We start from the raw sequence: 23,885 nt of genomic DNA on the forward strand, positions 1-23,885 counted from the left end.
GTCTTTTTGTGGATTCTTTGGGGTTTTCGATGTATAGGATCATATCATCTGCAAAAAGTGATACCTTTACTTCTTCTTTTCCGATATGGATGCCTTTTATTTCTTTCTCTTGTCTGGTTGCTCTGGCTAGAAACTCTAGTACCACATTAAATAAGAGTGGAGAGAGTGGACAACCCTGTCTTGTTCCTGATTTAAGGGGGAAAGCCTTCAGTTTAGTGCCATTTAATATGATGTTAGCTGATGGTTTATCATATATGGCCTTTATCATGTAGAGATATTTTCCTTCTATACCCATTTTGTTGAGAGTCTTAGACATAAAATTGTGTTGTATTTTATCAAAAGCCTTTTCTGCGTCTATTGATAAGATCATGTGGTTTTTGTTCTTTGTTTTGTTGATATGGTGTATTACGTTAACCGTTTTACGTATGTTGAACCATCCTTGAGATTCTGGGATGCATCCCACTTGATCATGATGTATTATTTTTTAAATATGTTGTTGTATTCGATTTGCTAGTATTGTGTTTAGTATTTTAGCATCTGTATTCATTAGAGATATTGGTCTGTAGTTTTCTTTTTTGTGCCATCCTTGCCTGGTTTTGGTATGAGGGTTATGTTGGCCTCATAAAATGTGTTTGGAGGTATTGCTTCTTCTTCAATTTTTGGGAAGACTTTAAGTAGAATAGGAACCAAGTCTTCTTTGAATGTTTGATAAAATTTGCTGGTATAGCCGTCAGGGCCTGGACTTTTATTTTGGGGGAGGTTTTTAATGGTTTTTTCTATTTCTTCTCTACTAATAGGCCTGTTTAGGCTTTCTGCTTCTTCTTGACTCAGTCTAGGAAGGTTGTATTGTTCTAGGAATTTATCCATTTCTTCTAGATTGTTGTATTTGGTGGCATATAATTTTTCATAGTATTCTACAATAATTCTTTGTATATCTATGATGTCTGTGGTGATCTCTCCTCTTTCATTTTGGATTTTATTTATTTGAGTCCTGTGCCTTTTTTCCTTGGTGAGTCTTGCCAAGGGTTTGTCAATTTTGTTGATCTTTTCAAATAACCAGCTCCTTGTTTTATTGATTTTTTCTATAGTTTTTCTGTTCTCTATTTCATTTATTTCTGCTCTGATTTTTATTATCTCCTTTCTTCGGCTGGTTTTGGGTTGTCTTTGTTCTTCTTTTTCTAGTTCCTTAAGGTGGGAAGTTAAGTGGTTCACTTGGGCTCTCTCTTGTTTGTTCATATAGGCCTGAAGTGATATAAACTTCCCTCTTATTACTGCTTTTGCATAGATTCTGATATGTCATATTGTCATTTTCATTTGTCTGTATATATCTTTTGATCTCTGCACTTATTTCTTCTTTGACCCATTCATTTTTTAAAAGTATGTTGTTTAGTTTCCACATTTTTGTGGGATTTTTTTCCTCTTTTTTGCTGTTGAATTCTAGTATCAAGGCTTTATGATCAGAAAATATGCTTGGTAAAACTTGGATTTTTCTGAATTTGCTGATGTTGTTTTGTGGCCCAACATATGGTCAATTCTTGAGAATGATCCATGTACACTGGAGAAAAATGTATACTCAGTCACTTTGGGATGAAATGTCCTGTAGATGTCTATCATATCCAGGTGCTCTAGTGTTTTGTTTAAGGCCACTATATTTTTGTTGATTCTCTGTTTGGATGACCGATCTAGAGCCGTCAGCAATGTATTGAGGTCTCCAAGTATGATTGTATTTTTGTCAGTTTTTGTTTTAAGGTAGTAAGTAGCTGTCTTATATATTTTGGTGCTCCTTGGTTTGGTGCATATATACTAAGAATTGTTATGTCTTCTGGATTCAGTGTCCCCTTAGCCATTATGAAATGGCCATTTTTGTCTCTGAGTACTTTTGCTGTCTTGTAGTCAGCATTATCAGATATGAGTATTGTTACGTCTGCTTTTTTTTTGGATGTTATTTGCTTGGAGTATTGTTTTCCAGCCTTTCACTTTGAATTTGTTTTTATCCTTGTTACTTAGATGAGTTTTCTGTAGGCAGCATACAGTTGGATTTTCTTTTTTAATCCATTCTGCTACTCTGTGCCTTTTTATTGCTGAGTTTAATCCGTTTACATTTAGTATAATTATTGACACTTGTGAGTTCTCTATTGCCATTTTATAGATTGCTTTCTGTTAGTTTTGTGTCTTGTTTGATCCTTCTCTTTCGTTTTTCTATCTTTTGTTTTTATTTGGTTGTATTCCATACATCTTTACTCTGTTGCTATCTTTTTTATCTCATGTGCTTCTGTGGTGGTTTTTTCAATGGTGGTTACCTTTAAGTAATGAAAAGGGTTCCTACCCTGTTCATTGTAGTGCACTATTTTGTGAGTACTTATGCACTCCATCGTCCTTTGCTACTGTTAATCTCCATCCTCTCCCCCCCCCTTTTTTTTGTGTTGTCACAGTTTAAATTTGGTTTTATTGTGTTCTTCTTGGAGCTTTTACTTGTGGCTTTGTTTTATTTTGTTCTTTGTATCTGATTGGAGAACCCCCTTTAGTAATTCCTGGAGTGGGGGTTTTCTGATGATAAATTCCCTCATTTTTTCTGTATCTGTGAATGTTTTTATTTCTCCTTCATATTTGAAGGATAGCTTTGATGGGTATAGTATTCGTGGCTGAAAGTTCCTCTCTTTCAGGACTTTAAATATTGGGGTCCACTCTCTTCTAGCTTGTAGAGTTTCTGCTGAGAAATCTGATGATAATCTAATGGGCCTTCCTTTATATGTTGTATTCTTCTTTTCCCTGGCTGCCTTGAGAATTTTTTCTTTGCCGTTGGTTTGTGCCATTTTCATTATGATGTGCCTTGGAGTAGGTTTGTTGTGGTTAAGAAAACTCGGAGTTCTGTTTGCTTCTTGAATTTGAGGCTTTAGTTCTTTCCACAGGCTTGGGAAGTTCTCATCTATTATTTGTTTGAGTATGTTCTCCATTCGATTTTCTCTCTCTTCTCCCTCTGATATACCTATTATTCTTATGTTATTCTTTTTGATGGAGTCAGATAATTCTTGTAGGGCTATCTCATTTTTTTAAATTTTTGATTCTCTTCTTCTCTCTGTTGTGCCTCAAGTTGCTTGTCTTCTATTTCACTAATGCTCTCTTCTATCTGGCCTGTTCTATTAGCTAAGCTTGTTACCTCGTTTTTCAGCTCGTGAATTGAGATTTTCATCTCTGTTTGATTTGTTTTTATAGTTTCAATTTCCTTGGAAATATATTCTTTGTGTTCATTAAGTTGTTTTCTAGCTCCCTAAATTGCCTTTCTGTGTTTTCTTGTATATCTCTGAGTATTTTTATGATTTCTATCTTGAATTCTCTGTCATTTAGCTCCAAAATTTTCAATATATTAAATTTTTTCTCCATGGATTTTTCCTCATCTAGCTGTATTACCTTTCTTTCTTTTGTATCCATGATATTCGATTTTCTCTTCCTTAATGGCATCTGAGGGTGGTTTTGTTGACAGTATTAATGAGATTTAATAAAGAATAAAAAGTTAAAAAAATAAAAAATTGAAAAAAAAATTTTAAATTAATAATGAAATAAAGAAAAATAAAATAAAATAAAAATTAAAAAAAAGAAAATTATTCCCCCCTCCTTTTTTCCTCTCCTCTCCTCTCCCCTCTTTCTTGAGAAAATCTTGTGGTGAACTGTGAATTATATTGTATTAAATAGAACAAACAATGCCTGTAATGGAGGGCCTGAATTGGGGAAAAGTAGTAAAGGGGAAAAAAAAAAAAAAACAAAAAGAAAAAGAAAAAAAAAGGGGGTATGGACCCACAAAAAGCAATAAGGAAAAAATTTGGGTCAAGAATAAAATGATTTGCTTTTAGGTGTTGGTTGACTAAGAGTTATGATGAGAGGAATAAGAGGGAAACAGGAAAATGGGGGAACAAATTAAAAAATTACTATTGTATTTAGTGGAACAAGAACTAGATAAAATGGAGAGCCAGGGATGGGAGCGCTGCTAGTGAGTTAACAAGGTGAAGTAAAAAACCCCCAAAATGCCACAAACATAAGTTTGAGTCCCAGATAAGATAATTTGTTCGTTATTGAGGTTTGAATGAGAGGAGATGTAAAGGAGAAAGGAAGAAACTAATATAGAGGGAGAAAAGAAAGAGAGAGAGAAAAAAAAGAGGGAACCACTAAAAGAAGAAAAACGAAAAAAGAGGAGAGAGAGAGAGAGAGAGAGAGAGTTAAGCGTTTAGGAGTGCAACCCTCATAGAAAGAAAGGAAGAGGAAAGAAAAGATAATGGGAGATGTAACACTTATGGGTAGTGTAGTTCAAGGAGAGGAGAGAGTAAGACCGGCAGAGAGTTAAATGACCAAATTGGAGGAGGAAAAAAATATATCAAGAATGAAGATAAGAGAAACAAATGAACAAATATAATAAAATGGGATAGGTTATAAAGTCTGCAGATTATTCTTGATTTTGAGAGGTTATCTTCTTGCTTTTTCTTTTCTCTCCCTCTTTCTGGTCAGTGACTCTATACCCCGGGTTCTGCCCCTTTGGCACACTCAGGTAGAGGTTTGCAGTTGTTAAGTCTCTATGGTGATGTCCTGTATTGTGCTTTAGTCTCGTTGGCAGTCGAGGCTCATTAGCATTTATAGGCTCCGACAGTGAGAGAGTCTGTGTTCCTGGAGCCTTTCTCCGAGTCTTTCCTTCCTCAATTAGTAGCCTGATAATCCAGCTATGGGGTTCCTGCTGCCTCTGCCTGGATAGTAAGAGGCTCAAAGAGCTGGCAACTCCCCACTCTATTCCCACTCAGCATAGGGCTCTGGGTAAGGCTCAGTCAGTCAGAGCTGCTAGCATAATCAGGTGGGGCTTCCGCCCACTCAAAGACCTCTGGCTCTGCCACTCTGTCCGGTAACACAGGCAGGCGCCCACTCCCGGGGCGCTTGGAGGAAACTCTTGCTCACTATCTGTGCACGCAGACCAGGATATTAGGCCGGCAGTCTCACACTCTGAGTGAAACCCCCACCTGCATGGAAAAGTTCCAGCTTTGGAATTGGCTCTCGCTCTGTCCCCATGCGCGACTTTTTCAAGGCGCTGGGGTGGCCCAAGATTCCGCTTTTGGCTCACACAAAGGCCCCTGACTCTGCTCCTCTGTGGGATAACACGGGCGCACACTGCCGAGGCACTCGGAGGAATCTCTCGCTCACTATCTGTGCGCGCAGACCAGGCTATCAGGCCGGCCACCTCACCCTATTTGTTAAACCCCTGCCCGCACGGAAAAGTTCCAGCATTGGAATTAGTTCTCGCTCCCTCCCCATGCGCGGCTTTCCCAGGGCGCTGGGGCGGTCCAGAGATTTTGCTTTCAGCCCACACAAAGGCCTCTGACTCTGCCTCTCTGTGAGATAACACGGGCGCCCACTCCCAGGGCTTTGGAAGGAATCTCTTGCCCCCTATCTGTGCTCGCTGAACAGGAGATCCGGTAAAAATGGCTGCCCCACTTGTCTTTCTTTGTCTGGGTTTGGCGCGAGTGTTAGCTTGTATTGCCCCGGTTGCCACAGGAACAGTTTTTCCTCAGCTTAAATCTCCATGCCACAGCCTGGTTTGGCCATTTGTGCCGCGGCCTAGATCTATTCACCCCCTTTGCCCGCCTCAGTTTCTATATTCTCAGTTCCCAGTGAAAGCCGCCCTGTTTAAATTAGTGAGGAAGGCGGAGCATTTCTTACTCCCTATTTCCTTCGGGGTTTGGTTATATATTTAGCGAATTTTTCGCTCGACCATACCTTCAGGTGTATTGTGAAACATCTGGAGCCTCCAAGGATAGGTTTTTCTGTTTCTGGTTGAAGATCTTGTTGAGTTTTGGGGGAGATTTATCAGTATCGCTTCACACCCCGCCATTACTCTGACATCATCTCTGAGCACACTTCTTCTATGAGTTACTGAAACGTTTTAGAAATAAGACAAACAGGAGATCAAAGTGTAGGGTGTCACCTTTATTACTGATAATGTCTAGTCTGGAGGAGGTCGTTGACAGGCCTGATTACGCCCTTCTCATGCCTTCCCCACAAGCCTAAATCTCCAAATCAGAGGCTTCCACCAAGAGAGAAATTCTGAGTCCTGAATCAACACCAGTCCCAGATAGTGAAGGAAGAATTCAGAGGACATCCCCCTGTGCTGACAACATGGGTTCTCTCCAGCCAGTGAAGGGACAGGGACCCATGGGTGCACCCAGTGGCCAGGTAGCAGGGGAGAGGGCAGAAATAAGGAGGGCTCAGGAAAATGCCTCCTCAGGAAACCAGAGGAGTGAGGAAGAGGTTTTCCCCTGACAAAAACTATAAAAACTGTTCTTTTTTCATATAACTTAACAAAGACAAATGCAGATTTCATTTTCTTTTTACAAGCATAATCATTTTTCCAGAAGAAAAACTAATATTCATTAAACGATACCTATATTGTGCCAGATATACTTCAGAATTTTGTCAACCTTCATACATACATCATGTTGGTCTTTTTATAATCAATGTGTACACATTGTTCTCCATTGCTGCTTTTGTACTTGACAGCCCTTCAGAAGCATTTTATTTATCTGCATCACCCACACGGTCATTTTATTTGCATTTTTTTCATTCCAAGCAAGGTTCTGCATTTGACAAGTGCACCTGGGACTTGATTTTTATTTCTTTGTACAAATACTCTTCATACTTGGAATAATTATTCTTTTACTAGCTATATCTATCAGGGGTCCCCAAACTTTTTACACAGAGGGCCAGTTCACTGTCCCTCAGACCATTGGAGGGCCACCACATACAGTGATCCTCTCACTGACCACCAATGAAAGAGGTGCCCCTTCTGGAAGTGCGGCAGGGGGCCGGATAAATGGCCTCAGGGGGCCTCATGCAGCCCGTGGGCTGTAGTTTGGGGATGCCTGAATCACTCCTCATTATTCTGGGGTTTTTAAATATTGTTTATAGCATTTTATTTTGCAAATTTAGAAGTTTTTATGAGTCCATCAAAACTATCTATCTTGCTTTTCTCTTACACAACCTGAAAAATCAATATACATGTGTGTGTGTGTGTGTGCTAAACACACACACATATTTACTTATATTGTTTATTCTATCTAGTTTTTAGGTTTTAATTTTAGTTTTTTATCTTTGAGAAATTTATTGCAGTAATGGTTTAATATGTTGAGCAATTCTTTATACTCACATTTAACTATTATTTATTAAGGAAGGAGTTCTTGTCCAACTAGAAATACATTTTTAAACATAGTTTTATTATATATATATATAAACCACAATGCATACTTTAGAAAATCAGATCCAGTAGTGAGTTTAAGTGTATAATATAGTACTTTTACAAAATATCCATCATTCATACAATTTTTAAAAAGTAGAAACTGATTATTATATAGGTATTCATAACCTGACAGAATTCTAGTTGTCTATTCTTAATGTTGGCATTTATCTATTTAAAAAAAAAAGAACTTTAGTTACCTAAGCTTTGGAAAAATCTAATTGATCAGAAGTTGATGTCAGTCACCCTAAAACTAGAGAGTTTTCATAAAGCAAATTAAACAACAATAACAAAACAATAATTTAAAAACCCACTTGGAGTCTAGTCACAAAGGTGACATTTGGTTATAAATGGAGGCAATTCCTAAGCAAAAAGGAAAAAAATTTCAAATGACTCTTTTAGGCCTTTCTTTTGGAATACAACTTTTGTATAAATCATACTTTTAAAATATTTCAAAAACTCAGAGCCAAACAAGGTCTTCCTCTGATCTAGTGTGTGGTCAGTCTAGTCTGAGCACATCTTCTATCTTCCATCACCCCTTGTCCTTCATCCGCTCCTCAGGCCTTCTCACTCTGGCTCCTTTTCCCATCTCACACCAGCTTCTCTCTGTGTCTGTGTGTCTGCATTTCCTCACCACACCCTTCCCCCCCATCTGTTTTCTCCTTAGCTATTGGCACAATGCCTGCCTGGCTGTGGGAGGAGAGGCAGGGCAGGGCGTGGTGGAGCTCCAGGACATGGGGAGCAGCAGACTGGTCAGAGGTTTCTACATGTAGCATACAGAGCTAATAGAAAACATCTGCCTACCTCACAAGGTGGTGTGAGGGCTGGCAGTTTCTGGTATGTGATACATGTTGGTAATTATAGGCTCTCCACAGGTATTTATCAGTTGAGTGAATTAATTCACTCTCACCTTTCTCTTCATTCTCTTTGATTTGGTGTTAACTTGACTCTACTGATATCTTCATTTGTTATGCCGTACAGGAAGAGGAGAATGGGTTGGCACAGTGGCCATGGTCAGTTCTATATCTTAGATCCACTCTGCATTCTCTTCTCCTGCTCCTGTGACCTGATTTTACCTTGTTAGATATGTCTGCATCTGACTCACATTTCACTTCTCTACTCTAGTGCTCTCTTCAGTCTCATTGTTCTTTGTGACAAGTTCCTATTCATGACCTGTGGCTAGACAATGCAACCTCCTGCTTTCTTGTCCTTTCTGAGGTTTATATCAACCATCTCTGTTCCATGTTAGCCAGATAAACATTATTTCTTGCCCTAGACCTCAATATGAGAAGGCTTTCAGTGTCTCTTGCCTTGCCAACCCAATGGTTCTGAGTGTAGAACCCTGACCAGCAAAAATCAGCTTTAGCATCACCCCAGAATGTGCTAGACATGCACACTCCTGGTCCTATCTCAAGCCTATTGGGTCAGAAACTCTCAGGGTGGAGCCCAGCAATCTGTGTTTTAACTGCCCCCCAGGGAATTGTGATACCTGATAAATTTTGAGAACTACTGCCTCAACCCATCTGTTCTCTTCCCTGCCACCTCCCTTTCTTCTAGTCACACTTTACTAATTCTGGCAGGACATGTCTTATGGTTGGAGGTCATTGTATGCCATTTTGAAAATCATTATTACAGATAGTTTTAGAAGATAGTGTACAAGAGATGGTGATGATCTAGATAGATGAAGGTACAAATAATCCAGAAGACTCAATAAGGAAACTTAAATTCTTCCTGGAAAAAATTTTTTTTCTAATAATGCTACTAAAATAATGCAGGTAAACAGTAAAAAGACATGGAGACCCTCAATAGTCTTCTAGTTAACCAGACTGGGATCACCAAGCATTAGGAATCCCTAGCTGGTTCCTTGGCTTGATGATGAGTATATGCTGTCCATTACATTAATGTTTCTACTTTTGTGTATGTTCAAAAATGTCATAATAAGAATTTTTAAGTAGGTTTCTTAACAATGATAGCATTATTCTATGCCCATGTTACATGAACCCAAATAAAATGTGTTCTATTTTTCTCACTATCAATCTTAGTCATAAATGACATTAATAAAATTTTGTATGTATTGAATGGTCTTCATTATTTCTACTAGATATGTGTATATGTATAGTATATATGTATGTAGTTAGATAGATACATAGATGATAGATAGATAGATAGATATAACATGATTATCAATGTTAATGTTGAAGAAATTACCAAAAGCTCAGAAATCAGTGTTATCTGTACATTGATTGCTACTGTGTAAATAGAAAAAAAAAATATTTCTCTAGAAAGACAGTTTCACAAGATCTAGGTTATATGTCACTAGACATTAAATTATTAATACACATAAATTTCATTTATTAGACTCTCTTCTAAAGGGGTATTCTAATTGCAGAAAAGATTTTATACAAGAACATGGTCTGCAGAACTCTTATTTCATAATAGCATAAAACATTTGAAATCTCTTTATGACCAACCATGTGGAGATAACTAGTAAACATCAGTATATTCATCTAATATCATTAAGATGATAATTTTGCAAATTATAATGCTATAATAGTTTTTAAAAAAGACAAAATTTGATACATAGTAAAATTGCAAAGATTGCAACTATGAAAAATACCTACAGAAAAAGAACCTATATATGTTAGGGTGGTGATATGATTGGTGTCTTATTTCTTCTTTTTTCTCCTGTTCTTATTTTTTTCAATGGAAATGTATATTTAGAAATTACAACAGTAAAATTCTCAAGTTTGTTTTCCCTCCAAAGTGGTTTGACCTTGTGACTTAGCAAAAGGACTTTTAATTCAGAGAGCTAAATTTTTTGAGAGTTAATAGTCCCAAGAGGAATGAATACTGTTGCTGCTGTTACTAGCAAAGCCTCTGGCACAAAATCAGCTGCCTTGGCAAAACCAGGGTCCACAGAGTCTAAAATGATCCAACAGCAGTCGTATCTTCCTTCCCAGTGTTGCTTCTGAAATGGACAGCAGTCCCGCCATTGCACCTTTGCTCCAAAGAAGCAGAACGTAGCAATAGCACTGAAACCCCTCCTCCACTGGTTGTCTTATTCAGGATTTTTACTACACTTGGAACATCAAAAAATCAAAATGGTTTTCAAGAGATGTTTTAAACTTAATGTCAGCTCCATCATTATTCTACCAATTGGGAGCTTTAAACAGAGCAACTTCCCGCACCGTCAGTTGAACACACTAAATTAAAGCATGTTAAGAGAAATGGGACCATGCATTACGGGATGAGGATGCAGTGACCCTCACAATGCAGCCCTTCCCATCCTGAGGATACTCAGTGCAGCCATGTACTCTCCATGGTGTTAGCTTTAGAGTCTGCACTGCTCTTTTACTAATGCGGAGTAGTGTTCATATTGCTAATGACAGTTATAACTACAGCTGTCATTGGGGCATGCAAACAGGGCAAAGGAAAAAAGGAAGAAAACGCAGACACACACACTTCAAGTGTCTGTGCTTTGTGTTATCTGCTTCAGATGATTTTTTCTTTTTTTGCTATCCATGATATTTTTTCTATGTTTATAGAATATTCAGGTCCTTGAACCATATGCTGTCTAAAGCCTGTCAGTTTGTAGGTTACTCTGTTGAGCATACTTTAACCTTGGCGTCATTTCACTGCTTCATTTCTATGAGTAAATCGTCTACCAGTTTTAAGGCAAGCGATTGCTTTGCTAGTTTCTGTGTTTCTGACTAAGTATCATTACAGCTTTTCATCTGGATATTTACTCATTTTACTGGGGCAGCTTTCAATCCTCTTAAAAATTAATTTGGCTTTAATGATTGTTATCTACTGTGTAGGATTCCCTGGAGCTGAGATGAAAACACACTGGGATTTTGATGGGACAAGCACCTGCCATTGTGCAGGAGCCTTTGATCCTCACCATGGAGTTAACTAGCTGCCCCTTGTTTTGCTGAGTGGTTAGCAAGATCAGAGTCTGTCTGTTCACAGGACACAGTGAGCAGTGGTGAGCACTGGTGAATATTGGGAGGATTCAGGCATTTGCCAGCATCCTTTCAGTTGGGATTTGGGCAGAAGTAAACAGAGGACAGGATATGAGTTTTTCCTAGGGCTGTGGAGTACCATGCTCCTGACCCTTGTTGAATGATATGAAGCCCTTTATTCCCTGAGATAGAAATTTCTAATCTTGGTTTTCCAGTTCTTGAGGCTTGCTCAAGTTTTCAAAAATTATAAGAAAAGTTTATTTTTATTCACTGTCATTAAAAACTAGAGACAAAATACACTAGATCATTGTTAGAAAGATGGAAACAAAACAGGCAATTTGCTGATGATCATTGGGAATTGTTGCCCTGGTGGTTAGATGGCACAGCTCTAAAAATGAAATAAATGTCTTATAAGCAAAAGAGCAAGTGCAGACATTATATACTGACTTTGACAAAGATTGTTCAAAAACATCCAAACTCAGTTAGCAGGCTGTAAATGTCACCCTTCCATGGGAGGCAGGCATTGTTTAACTCTGTGCTCTCCTCCTCTCTCTGACAGATGGGGAGCTTTCCATATCAAATGAGGATGACTCCCTGGAAAATGGACAGTCCCTGAGCGCCAGCCAGCTGTCTCTGCCTGCCCTGTCTGAAATGGAGCCGGTCCCGATGCCCAGAGACCCCTGCTCATACGAGGTGCTCCAACCTTCAGACATCATGGATGGGACAGGTAATGCCCCTGGCAAAGTTGTAGCACTAGGAATCCCAGCATGTGGTATTAGGGACCTCTGGCCTCACCGGACTTGAGCTTCCATTGTGAACCACCCAGAACATAAGAATCTCTTGGAAATAAGGATGAAGCTGACCCACTAGTACATACTGAGTATAAAAATATGGAGGATGTTTACAGTTATTGTTCTATAGTTTTAAAAAATATTTTTATAACTTTAACGTTGTCCCAGTAGAGCCCAAGCTCTACGTCAATCAGGCGTCCCTGATTCGACTTCCCCGTGCAGTGGAACACTCCTGCTTATCAGCAGGGCTGGCAGCCTCTTGGAGACTATTCTTGAGGCGGCTATGAGGATGCTATTGATCAGTGCCGAGACCAACTGCCACCCAAGGAAAAACACGACCGACACACAAGTTACTTGCAAGAATCACACAGGCAGTTTATTACTCACAAATCCTTTGGCATGCCTGGGTACAGCTTAAGGGGGCCCCATCGGCATGCTCCTCTAGGCTATCTTTGGTCAGAGCTCAAAGTGGCGTGGAGACAGTCCACATTTACGTTGGAGTTTGGGGGGACTACCTCAGCAGGGGCCCCTCAGCTTTAGTACCTTTTCTGGCCAACACTAACAGGTGTCAATCTACAAGATTATCACCTCAAACCACCTTTTTGGGAATTCTTCTCAGGGAGCCCTTTTTATGTTAATCTACTGAAATGTTACATCAAGCCACTTTTAAAATGTTCCTAGGGAAGCTTCTTGTTTATGTTAATTTACAGAGTAATGACATCAAGCCATTTTTTATCTCTGTATAACTTCGCACACACACTAACTGGGCCCTGCTCAAAAGTCAGAGTCTGTTTATCACATCTGCACACATATTATCACATCTGCACACATCCGGATAGGAATTATACTAATTCCTATCCAGATGGCATAACTTTATTTAATTTCCTTAATTAATATTAATATATCTTAATTACTTTTATATCTTCCATATTTTTTATATTTCTATATATTTAATTACTATAACATTATATTACTACAACAAATGTCTTTAAAGAGCTATATACTGTTTTTGTAACATTGATGATTTAAAATGTCATTGTTTTGTTTTCTAACACTCATTTCTCTTAAGATCAAGCTAAAGAATCCTATACTTCTATAGGGCACCTATCTAATTCACCTGTTTGGGAGACCCTGGAATACCCTTTAATCCTAGTCCCTGTGTACCCATTAATGGTTGTATCAGTTCAGCAAATTGTATCAATTTACTGTATATAATCAGTGTGTTCACTGGCAACTAAATTGTTTATAATTTTGCTGGTTAACTAGTATCCTGCCAACAGATGATTTTGATGACATCTAACTGTCACTCCCTCTGTGGTCCAAAGCCCTCTAAGTGGCGAATACTCATTCCCTAAGGAGGTTTGCACAATGGTCCTCATTAGCCTGAAGGTGGGGCTCTCCCAGAAGCAGTGAGGACGGGTCCTTGTTGTCAGGAGACAAGCCTGGGGGAAGGGACCTCTTGGAATATCTGGAGTTGGTGAAAGGGCACATCCTTTCTTCATACCAGGTGCAAAGTCAGAGCTTGGGGGATTGGGGGTGGAGACAGTGTTTCACAAAGCCAGCTCCCAGGCTTCCCTTTGGGACTGGGCGAGTCATTGTTCCATCAGTGTGTCCAGCACGGATCATAACAATGTCCCTTGAGACAGGGGGAGAATTTAGTGTTCATGAGGAATATTTTCAAGGTTTTGATGCTGCAGGGAACACTGCTACCCAGACCAGAGAGGAAGAGAAGAGCCGAGAGAAGTCATTCTCATTGTTGCTACCAGGGGTGGCAGGAGGACCTCAGCTGAGTTATACCCCCACCCCTCAAGCGGGAGAGTTCCGCAGCTGGAACAGTGAATATGTGTTTTATCCAGCCTTCCTTGTACCTGAGTCAGATGGATTTGATTAGTGCAGTGAGATCTGTCATCCAGGGAAGTCAGAGTTTCAGTCTGTCATCTCCTGGGCCAGCATCACAGACTTGTGCCCCTGCCCCAGACAGCTCTTCCCTGGAGCTAGTTGGGGTTCCCCATGAGGAAAAGAAAGACTCAGGCCCCATGCAGAGCAAAGAGAAATAGGGCAAATCAAAACAAGAAAACCATAATTCTGGCAAGTAAGGGAAGAAAGGAAGGAGGAAGACCAAGAGGTGATGACTTGGCTCATCCTCCAACTTGTCAGGGTTTGTAGGAGCTGCAGGGGCAGGACAGTGCCTGAAAACTGAAGGGCGCCCCCTAGAGGCCGCTCCCAGCTCAGATGGCTCCAGAACCTGAGGAGCAGCCACCCCAGGTGTGTGGGGCAGCCTACCAGCTGTCAGCTTCTAGGATGTCTTCATTATCTGGTCCCAGACCTGACAGCAAGTACACACAAGACCAACTACACAAGAATCCACTCTCTCTTCCTCCCTAGCAAAGGGCAAACAGACCCACAAGAAGGTGCTGGCATTTGGTGCTCGTTTAGGCCAGAGGGGGCTCTGAACCTCTGATCCATTACACCTGTCATCTATCTATTGTTACATTTTAGAGCACCCATCGAATTTGTATTCAATACACTGAGATTGAAGCAAGGAAGCTTTGGACAGCTTTGGAGAAAAGGCCTTCTTCCTTTTTCTCTCTCTTGGTTCTTCCTCCTCTTCCTGTTCTGCCTCTGCCTCCCTCCTGTGCCCCTGCCCCACCACACGCCATATTGGATTCTGGTATTTTCTCTTTAACTCTCCACACGTTCAGGACGACCTGGGCCAGTTGGTGCTCTGCTGTGTCGCTCACCCACATCCCTGTCCTGTGTGTTCCTGCCCGCCCCACCTGCGCTGCATTTGTGTAATGTCTCCTGTGTGTCCTGTGGTTGTCCCCTCAGTGTCTGAAGAGAGTCCCTCTGCCAATGAGTCTGGAGTCCTCCTGTCCCAAGATCCTTCAGCCAAACCAGTCCTGCTACTGCCCCCCAAAAAACCTGCTGCTTTCTCTGGAGACCATGAGGAGACCCCAGTGAAGCAGCTGTCCCTACTCAAGCAACCCCCCGCCCTGCCTCCCAAACCCACTGCCAGGATTGCCAACCACTTAACAGGTAAGTCAAGACATTTCTGGGGGTGTGCAGCCTCCCCTTCCCTTCAAGGGATAATCTCCTCTGTGTTTTTTTTTATTTGAAGCCGATGTGCCTCTGTGGCAAAGTGGCTCTGTGGGACATGTGGGTGTTTCTATGTGTGTCTTGGTACACGCAGTCATAGCTGGGTTTGTGTGTCTGTGTCAAGGAATATTTGATATATACCTACCAGTCATATGCCAAGAACTTTCTGTCATGTGTATCTGTAAATATGTACATTAGCATTTATGTGGTTAACTCAAAGATTATTTGCCCATGTAGAGCATTATTTGCCCAAATTGAATCTAATTTAATGTCAAAATCTTTGCAAAGATTAGTACCTTGCTCCCTTCATAATGAGGCTGTCAAAGCTTCTAATTTTTTGTCTTTGAATTGGCCATCTGAAGTCTAACATTTTAAAAACAAGAGTAAACTTAGAAATGATCCTTGTGTTTTCATTTTTAAAGTGTTATTTAACAAAGGTACCCGCAGTTTTTAAATTGGGCATGTAGTAAATTGCACTCCCCTATATGTTAGCTGTTAGATGTGAATCGGATACCACTTGGATTTAAGGTTTTAGTGTATTAAAGATCAAAGATTTCAGAGTGTTGCTTCTCCAAGCTTGATAGAAATCCTATCTGATACTGCCTGACTGCCTTTGTACAACATCTTTTAGTATTCCTATGGTTTCTGTTGATCTCTGTACATTTTGTTAAGGTAGAATGGGGATAGAGGTTGGAAAGAATATTCACTTATTTTATGATAGGAAAACTGAAGTTCAAGAAAAATATGTGACTTTTCCAGGACTGGCAGGAATTCTGCTATAGAGCCATAATTAGACCCAGCTCCTAATTCAATGAATGTTGTTCCAGGATAATGGGATGTCTCTCCCATGTTGAGCTTTATTAGAGCCCAACTTAAACATGGGGTGTGTCAAACTACTCTCTCAATGTATGTATCCATCCAAGTTAGATGTTTGTGTTTTAAAAGAGCAAATTTTCACCTAAAGGAACCATTCAACACGTTTGTAACACTTTAGTTCAGTGCCTCAAAATTTAAATGCATAGAAAGCCACAAAGGAGAAAATGCTCTCATAAGTCTCCCTGTAAGAGAGCACCACTGTCGATTTATCTATCTATCCATAGAATAAAAATCAAGTACTGCTAGACATAGTCTTTTATCACCTGCTTTGTGCACTCAGGGATCTCCTGTGAACTGATTCTCACATTAATGAATATTGCACACCATGATTTTGTGTGTTAGCTGCTTGGTGTAGATCAGGGTTTTCTTGATCGACCCCTTAGAGACTTTCCATCTTCTCTGTTGTAAAAACAACAGCAAACATCCTCAATATCATATGTTTTTCTTTATAAACATCTTCAAGTCTTCCCTAACTTGTTTCTAGGATTAGAATTACTTATTTATATCTACAGTGGACCCTTGAGCAATGCATGGATAAGGGTTGCCAAACCCCCTTGCAGTTGAAAATCTACATTTAACTTTTGACTTCCTAAAATCTTAAGGCATCCCTCAGTATCTGCAGGGGTTTGATTCCAGGACCCCTGCAGATACCCAAATCCGAGGATGCCCAAGTCCCCTAACGTAGAATAATGCATACAGTCAGCTCTTCATGTCTGAAATTCCCAACTGCAAATCCAAAACAGTACAGTCATTTATTGAAAAAAATCTGCATATAAGTCGACCTACACAGTTCAAACTGTGTTGTTCAAGGGTTAACTATATAGGTACATAAAATAGAGTGGCAAAATCACTGCCATCAAGAGTGATGCTTTTAGTTCAGTGCATGCAGTCTGATAAAAGGTTACTGGTCAAGACTGAAGCTTGAGCTGACCCTTTAAGCATAAAGGGCCTCTATAGAGAATGAGGGAAGAGTATTCCAAGAAAGAAGGCCTTGGGTAAAAACTCAGAGGTGGCAATGTTCAGGTCAGTGACAAGGAGGCTGAGCCCTGGTGGGGCCCACCTCAGGATGGTAAGACATACAAGAATTTCGTGAGGTAAGGCACACAAGAATTTAGACTGTATTCCTGTGGCAGAAGGAGGCCTTGAGAGGTGTTTGAGCAGAGGAGAGATGGGATGAAAAGTAGCCTGTGGAAACATTTCCGGGGTAACTATGTAAACTGAATAGAAAGAAGAGAAGATTAAAGGCCCAACAGAGGAGCCACCAAGGCCAGCCCTATGCTTCACTCTCCAGAATTGCTGGTTGAATTAAATTGAATCTGTGTGAGAAGTTACTCCGGTTGTTGTAATATGAGCTAACAGGCATCTGGGTAGCAGTGGGAAGAGAGGGAACAGAATGTTAGATAAGACATTTTAAAAGAAGAATTGACAGAACTTCTTCTGTCAATTAAAGGCCAACAGCACCCTTTAATTTATCTAGTTATCTAATTAATGAAGGCACACATTCATTCACAGATTCACCTCTGAGCACTGAACATGGGTAGCCTAGCCTGGTATCCGTAGGACTCTTGACATTTGAGAAACTGAAGATATGTAAATTAGGTCAATCTCTCTGGCTTCCTTCTTTCTTTCCCAAGAAGAGTGGACTTTTTCTATTATCTGTAAACTTTACCTCCATATCAAATGGATAAAACTACATAAAAGCCAGTCATCCTTACCACATTGTACCTGGTAGCCTCTTAAATATGGTGAAGACAAAACAGGTGCAGAAGCCTATGGGCTGTGATTCTGATGCCATCCTTTTGGGTTTAAACTCAATTAGAGTTGCTTAATTTTTCAAAGTGAGTAATCAGTCATAATGAATCTGCATCAGCGTGAGGCAGCTGCATTAACCTTGTTCTGTTACTAATTACTCTGGAGACATCTGGGCCATGTCAGAAGGAATTAATAAACTAAGAATTCTAGAACTCTAAATTGAGACCTAGGAGTTCCAGCATGTTCTCAGTGTTTATTGTTCTGTTGACATTTTTGAAAGAAGATACAGGGCAATTTGAAAGACAGCCAGCATGACTAATAGAGAGTGACAGTGGGGAGTGGTCTGGTAGGATGCTGGAGGGCGCGTGAGCCTGCACTGGGGCTATTTCCAGGTGCACAATCAGGGAAAATGCAGAAAAATCTCTGCTCTGGTATTTGCCTCCAGTTTTATCAGGAAAATCATAATTAACTTGGAGGCTGCTTGCCTTACAAATCTTTTCTGTCCCTGAGTCAGGTTGAGAGGAGCCCTCCTGCTCTCCGAAACTGTCGGATTTCTCCCGCTGTCATCATCTCCACCTCATTTTTGTCCCACACCAGTATGTACAATAGGACATCATAAAGATCAGGTTTGTTGGGCATTGGATTCCCTTCCATTCTGGAAGAATGGTGCCCGGTAGAGCTGGTTCATAATGAATATGATCTGAGATGAATGATTCTCAAAATGCACCCTTCTTGGAATGATGGCTGACCCTAGAGGAAAAGGGTAATTGAGGCCAAAACAAAACAAAACAAAAAAAGCAGTTTTCTTCCTTCCTAAGTCATCATTAGTCACTTCTGCAACCGTTCTGTCTCCAGAAGTCAAATATTAGACAATGCATGAATAATCCATTCCTTCTGCATAAGGTACCTGTGATTAGGTACCCCACAAGAGCCATTTGAATAAAGGCTGATCAACCTACATGATAGCTGGACTTCACAGTCTGATGTTCACATTTAGGTAATGATAGTGGCAGCTGCCAGATTTTGAGAACTTGACAGCATACTATGCAGTGCTGTGAGGTGAATATAATTATCATTACTGTGTCCTTTTCCCAGTGAAGAATGAAATTTAAAGAAGTTAAATGACTTGATCATGGTTACATGGCTAGTAAGTGGCAGAGTTGGACTAGGTCCATTTTGTTGGACTCCAGAGCCCTCACTTATAACCATTAGTTTACACCATGTCCACAAAGATACCTATTCTTAAAATAAAATAAAAAAATCATTAGCTTTTGTTTGTTTGTTTGCTTGCTTTCTGTGTTTTAATCTGTTTAAAGCAGAAAATTATCCAGTCTTTCAAAAAATAAAATATGTTCTAAAGCAGTGTTTTTCAACTGCCAGTCTGTGGACCAGTGCTGGTCTGCAAAAGTTAACCACCCTGATGGTATATGAAGATTACAAAGTTGCAGACAGGAATGAAATTTATGGTGGACCGGCAGCAGTTCACAGAGCAGCAGTTAAAAACAACTGTTCTAAAGGCACTGGATTGTAAAGAGGAGGACCTGAACACAGTTGGGTTCAGTTTCAAAGAACTTCCTAGAAGGAGACAGTCTATAAGAATCAACAGTGGGACAAATAATGTTGGAAGGTTTGGGCCAGAATTCAGCAAAGGAAAAAAGGAAGAAACTGTTGCTGATCCTTAAAAACAAGTCCTTCCGTGAACGGGAACCTGCCCAGGACTTATTTACACTGTCTGTAGGACTTGAAATGCAAGAAAACTTACTGTATTATCAGAACTTGCTAGTTTCAACAGTACAAACTATTTGCAACTGCAAGTTTACCTGACAGATGGCATCCATGCCCTGTGCTATTTTTCAGTCCCAACACGTGTCTGATGAGAATCCTCTATCCAGTGCTTGTCAAGCCAAAACCAATATCCCTATTTACAGCAGTCTCTCTAGTTTTGTGGACACTGTCTACAATGGACTGTTCTAAAGTTATATTCTGACATGTAGTTTCACTTTGTTCCCCTCTTGTTCTCTGATTCTGTCTGTCCCATTGCTTCCCAGTATCCCACCCACCATCCTTGTCTCGTTCAGCCTCCTCTCCAGCCGTACAAAATCATCTAACTACTTTCGCCTCTGACCTTGCCTTCCCTACCGATATTCTACTTGGACAGTGCAAGACAACTGATGGCTAGACCACTGTAACCTTGGACCTCATCTATGCCCTTAAATGTTAATGATTTTTTAACCCAGAAGCTTCATGAAGAGGTCACCCATTCACACTCTCTTGATAACTGATACCTTGAAGGAATGGGAGATTTACCTTAATTTACTCTTTAGATCCATTTCTCCATCCTTTCCCAGTCCTGATGTTCTCTTTCCAAAGTGCAGAAATTCATTTTTCAGTGTATGTACAGACTATTGATTAAACATTTTTAAAGGGGTGCTTTCTGTGATCGGAGTGAAGAATGCAGCAAAGTACCTTCCCTTTTTTGCAGCACTCCTAGGTTGGAGATTTAATTCACTCAGCATTTTGTTCTTATTGTGGGGAAAACATACTCCTCTTTTTCTTTCTTTTCCCTTTAATTCCTGGTGACCACCATTTTAATTTTTCCTTCTGTGACAATGAATACTCTAGGTACCTCATACAAGTGGAATCGTATAATATTTGGAGTTTTGGGGGGGTTTCTGTTGTTGTTTGTGAGCAGCTTATTTCACTCAGCTTAATGTCCTCAAGGTTTATCCATGCTGTCACACATGACATTGTTCCCCCTCCTTGTAAGGCTGAGTGCAAGTTCTGTTTCTGCAAGGTGCTCTGCCAGCCCTGGTGTAATTTACAGAAAGGATTCCCTCATCAGCTGTAGGGGTTGTAGACAGATGTAAGCTTCAGAAAACTGCGGATAGGATGATATATAAATATGGCTGTAAAGAACTTCAAATAGCAAGAGAGCAGATCCTCTTGGAAGAATCATAGAGGAGAATGTATTTGGAACAGGCTCTAAAGATGAGTAAAATTCGACAGGCAGGGATGGTAGAGGAGGCTGCTGTGAAGTGAGCAGCAGGATACCCAGAGGCACGTAATGTGAGGCGTGGTTTGTTTAGGAAGAGCCCAGTGTGGTGGGGGCATGGGATTCTTTTAAGAAAATAGTGAAAGATCAGGTCAGAAGGGGATTGAGGCAAAACTGTGGAAAGCATTGAATGCCATGATGAGTGGTTTAACTTCGGAGAAGGAAGTGGGCATCTTCTACAGACTTTTAGACATGATTACTTGATTTCACACAAGCTTGACTCCTTGCTGTGCCCATGGATAAGATGGATAATAATGCTGTTTGATGGATTTACAACTAGGTGGATGAATGGAGCTGCTGAGGGGTGTCAGCATCAAGCTGAAATTACGAAGGGGCACCAAGCTGCGCCCGTGGTTTTTCTTCTTGGGTGTTGTTTAAGTTTTCTGAGGGTGAGGATTTTGTCTGCCCTATTCCCTGCTGTGTCCTCAGCTAGCACTGTGCTGAAGCTCACAGGAGGGCCTTGGAGCAAGAGAAGACTGTTACTGAGTTGTTGAAGGAGGAGTTAGGTGACTGTTTGCCCGCAAGTTCATATGTGGATATTTGTTCTCCAGCTCTGACTGCTGCCATAAATAATGGTCCTGTTGCTTTGTATAGTGTTTGAAGGAAACAGGATAACCTAGATGGGAAAGCAGCCCCTTGTGCAAGTAGCTAGAAGCTAGCACATGACAACCATTTATCGTCTGAGTTGGGAACACACCGGAAATTTCAGGGGGAAATAGAGTGATCTTGTAGACACCAATGGCAGATGGTTAAACCAGCCACCACCATCAGCATAACTGCAAAAAATCTGAACATGTCCTCCAATAGTGAAAAACACTGTATATCAAGTAGATGCAAGGTTAAAGATGAACTACAGCCATCTTTAGGCTTCTTTTCTAATATTTGTGGATCTAACTTGAACTTCTCTGTATCTTCACTATGACTGTGCTGCCCCTCAACTCCTCCATCTGCCCTGTGCACTATTTCATTTTATAGGATCAAAATCTACTGCTTTCAAACTTCATAGATATATTCCTCTGACTCTGGTGTTCTGAGGTCAGATGAACATTTTATGCTTACTTCATGACTTGTGGTCTTGATGTGACCCCTCCCCATTTCTGCCCGATTTTCACAGACAGCAGCCCTCCGCTCCCCTCCGCTCCCCAGGAAGCACTGTGGGATCTTGCTCCTCTCATTCAACCATCTCTGGACCTTCTCATTTGCCTCTGTGCCTACTGCCCAGGAGGCTCGGGCTCAGTGGCTCAGTTACCAGCTCAATGGCATTCTCCTCACTTGGTCTCTGTGGGAGGCAATAGCACTTGCCATTACTGCAGAAGTAAACACTATAATTTTGTTTCCATATAGGTAATTTATAAAGTCTAACAAAATACTCATCTTTCAACAGGGGTTTGTTCTCATGATTAGAGGGACATCTATGGTTTTGACTCTCTGAGAGAAATTTTCTGACAGTGAATATGTGTGATTTTTACTATTAATAAAATTTCATGTAAATGCTTGCTCTGCAAAGGTAATTTGCCCAAGTGACCAGCTGGTGAGTGCCCCCTCCTATGGCCCAGCCTCTCCATCTCAGTGAGGTGTGTTCCTCTCCCCCTGTCATCCTCCCAGATTGTCCTGAGAGGGGTCAGTTTAAAAACAAAAATGTTATTTTGTGGAAAGCGGCTCTGAACCAAAGTCACTGCTGATGCCGGCACTGCATGTGTTCTATGGGCCTCGGTGTTAGGATTCTGGGCAGTCTCAGGACATACTCTTCACCAGTGTCACACGTTGCTATAGTCTCCGTGGTCGGAGCCAGCCACACGAAGGGCATCTGACACAACTTCTTTGTCCCTCCTGTCCATCCCTATCACCACAAGGTCCAATCAATACAGGCTGTCTTCACAGGCATTTATCCATGGGGAAGATGCCAGGCGGCTGCAGACTCCCTAGGATGGCTGGAAGAAACTGAAGGAGCTCCTCTGGGCGCCCTCCTTGCATCCAGGAGAGCCAGTGATGCTGGGCTCTGATTTAAGTCTTTGGCACACTTCTCTCAAAGCTCTTTCTGTCTTCAGGTGGGATGTCTGTAGCTCTGAAAGGAAGCCAGAATTTCCGACTAACTCAAACTAGCAAATGACTGAGAAATTCTCAGCATCTTTGTTCCCTAAGATGTGGAGTACCCCTGCCATGAGGAAGCACTCTGGCATACCCGCAGCTATGAGTGGCCCTGCAGCAGGTGGCAATGAAGTGAGGAGAGAAGCGAGGGCACCCCTATTTAGCCAGACTTGCTCTGCTGTCCTGCAGCAAGAGCACCAACTACTGAACTAGTCTGAGGCTTTCATTTTCCTGTCCAGAGCTGTATCCTGCTTGGAAATACAGCCTCTTAGATTTCATGGCTCTGTGACACTCCCAGTTTGGGTTTATTTTCCTTCCTCTAGAACTGGTTGTTTCGCTTTTTCCCCACTCCATCAACAAAGGCAGTTTTATGAATATACGGAATCTTGATCAGTCTGGCTGCAAAGGACTCATCCATTTCTGAGTCAGCAAGCAGAGAGCCCAGTGTGCACCCAGCAGGTCCAGCCACTGTCATCATTACAAATGCAGGAGGTACAGTGAGGCCTTCTACAATCCATAAATGTCACTCAGCAGAGACAAGCAAAGCGTTTTATTCAGTGAAGGACCATCAAGGTAAAGGAGACATTTTTAATCTTTGGACTTTTACAGGTAAAAGACCGTCGGTCCCTGGAAAAGGTTAGCTCTCCTTCCCAGCTAATAAGTAGTGGAAAATCCCGGCTTCCTCATCCACAGGTCTGCACTCTTTCCCACTAGCCCTCAGTACCAGTGAGGGGTCGTGTGCCCAGAAATGAAACACGGCGACTGGACGACCCTACCTTTGCTGTCCCTGCTGTTCCCTGGCAAGCACGGCAAACATACCGGCAGTCCTTTGGAAACTTATCCACTGCTTGATTGACGGCCACCTGGTTCCCCCATGTACTTACAACAGAACCCCCACCCTCTATTGCTTTCTTGGTTTCCAGCTTCCCACCCCACTGGGAAGCATGAGGCCATGTGAACTCTCACAGGTGTGGCAAGAGCTCTGTTAGTAACTCTGCAGATGT

General features: G+C 41.1%; 1 protein-coding gene across 1 annotated transcript in view; it reads left to right on the top strand.

Moving 5' to 3' along the window:
* Positions 1-23,885, top strand: part of PHACTR1 (phosphatase and actin regulator 1) — a 555,275-nt gene that overhangs the window by 444,458 nt on the left and 86,932 nt on the right. Inside the window, exons 7-8 of the mRNA XM_066377083.1 lie at positions 11,786-11,953; positions 14,847-15,053. Of these exons, the coding sequence (XP_066233180.1) occupies positions 11,786-11,953; positions 14,847-15,053 (375 nt within the window). The remainder of the gene's footprint in view (positions 1-11,785; positions 11,954-14,846; positions 15,054-23,885) is intronic.

Source organism: Saccopteryx leptura, chromosome 3, assembly GCF_036850995.1.
Source record: "Saccopteryx leptura isolate mSacLep1 chromosome 3, mSacLep1_pri_phased_curated, whole genome shotgun sequence".
Classification (NCBI taxonomy): domain Eukaryota; kingdom Metazoa; phylum Chordata; class Mammalia; order Chiroptera; family Emballonuridae; genus Saccopteryx; species Saccopteryx leptura.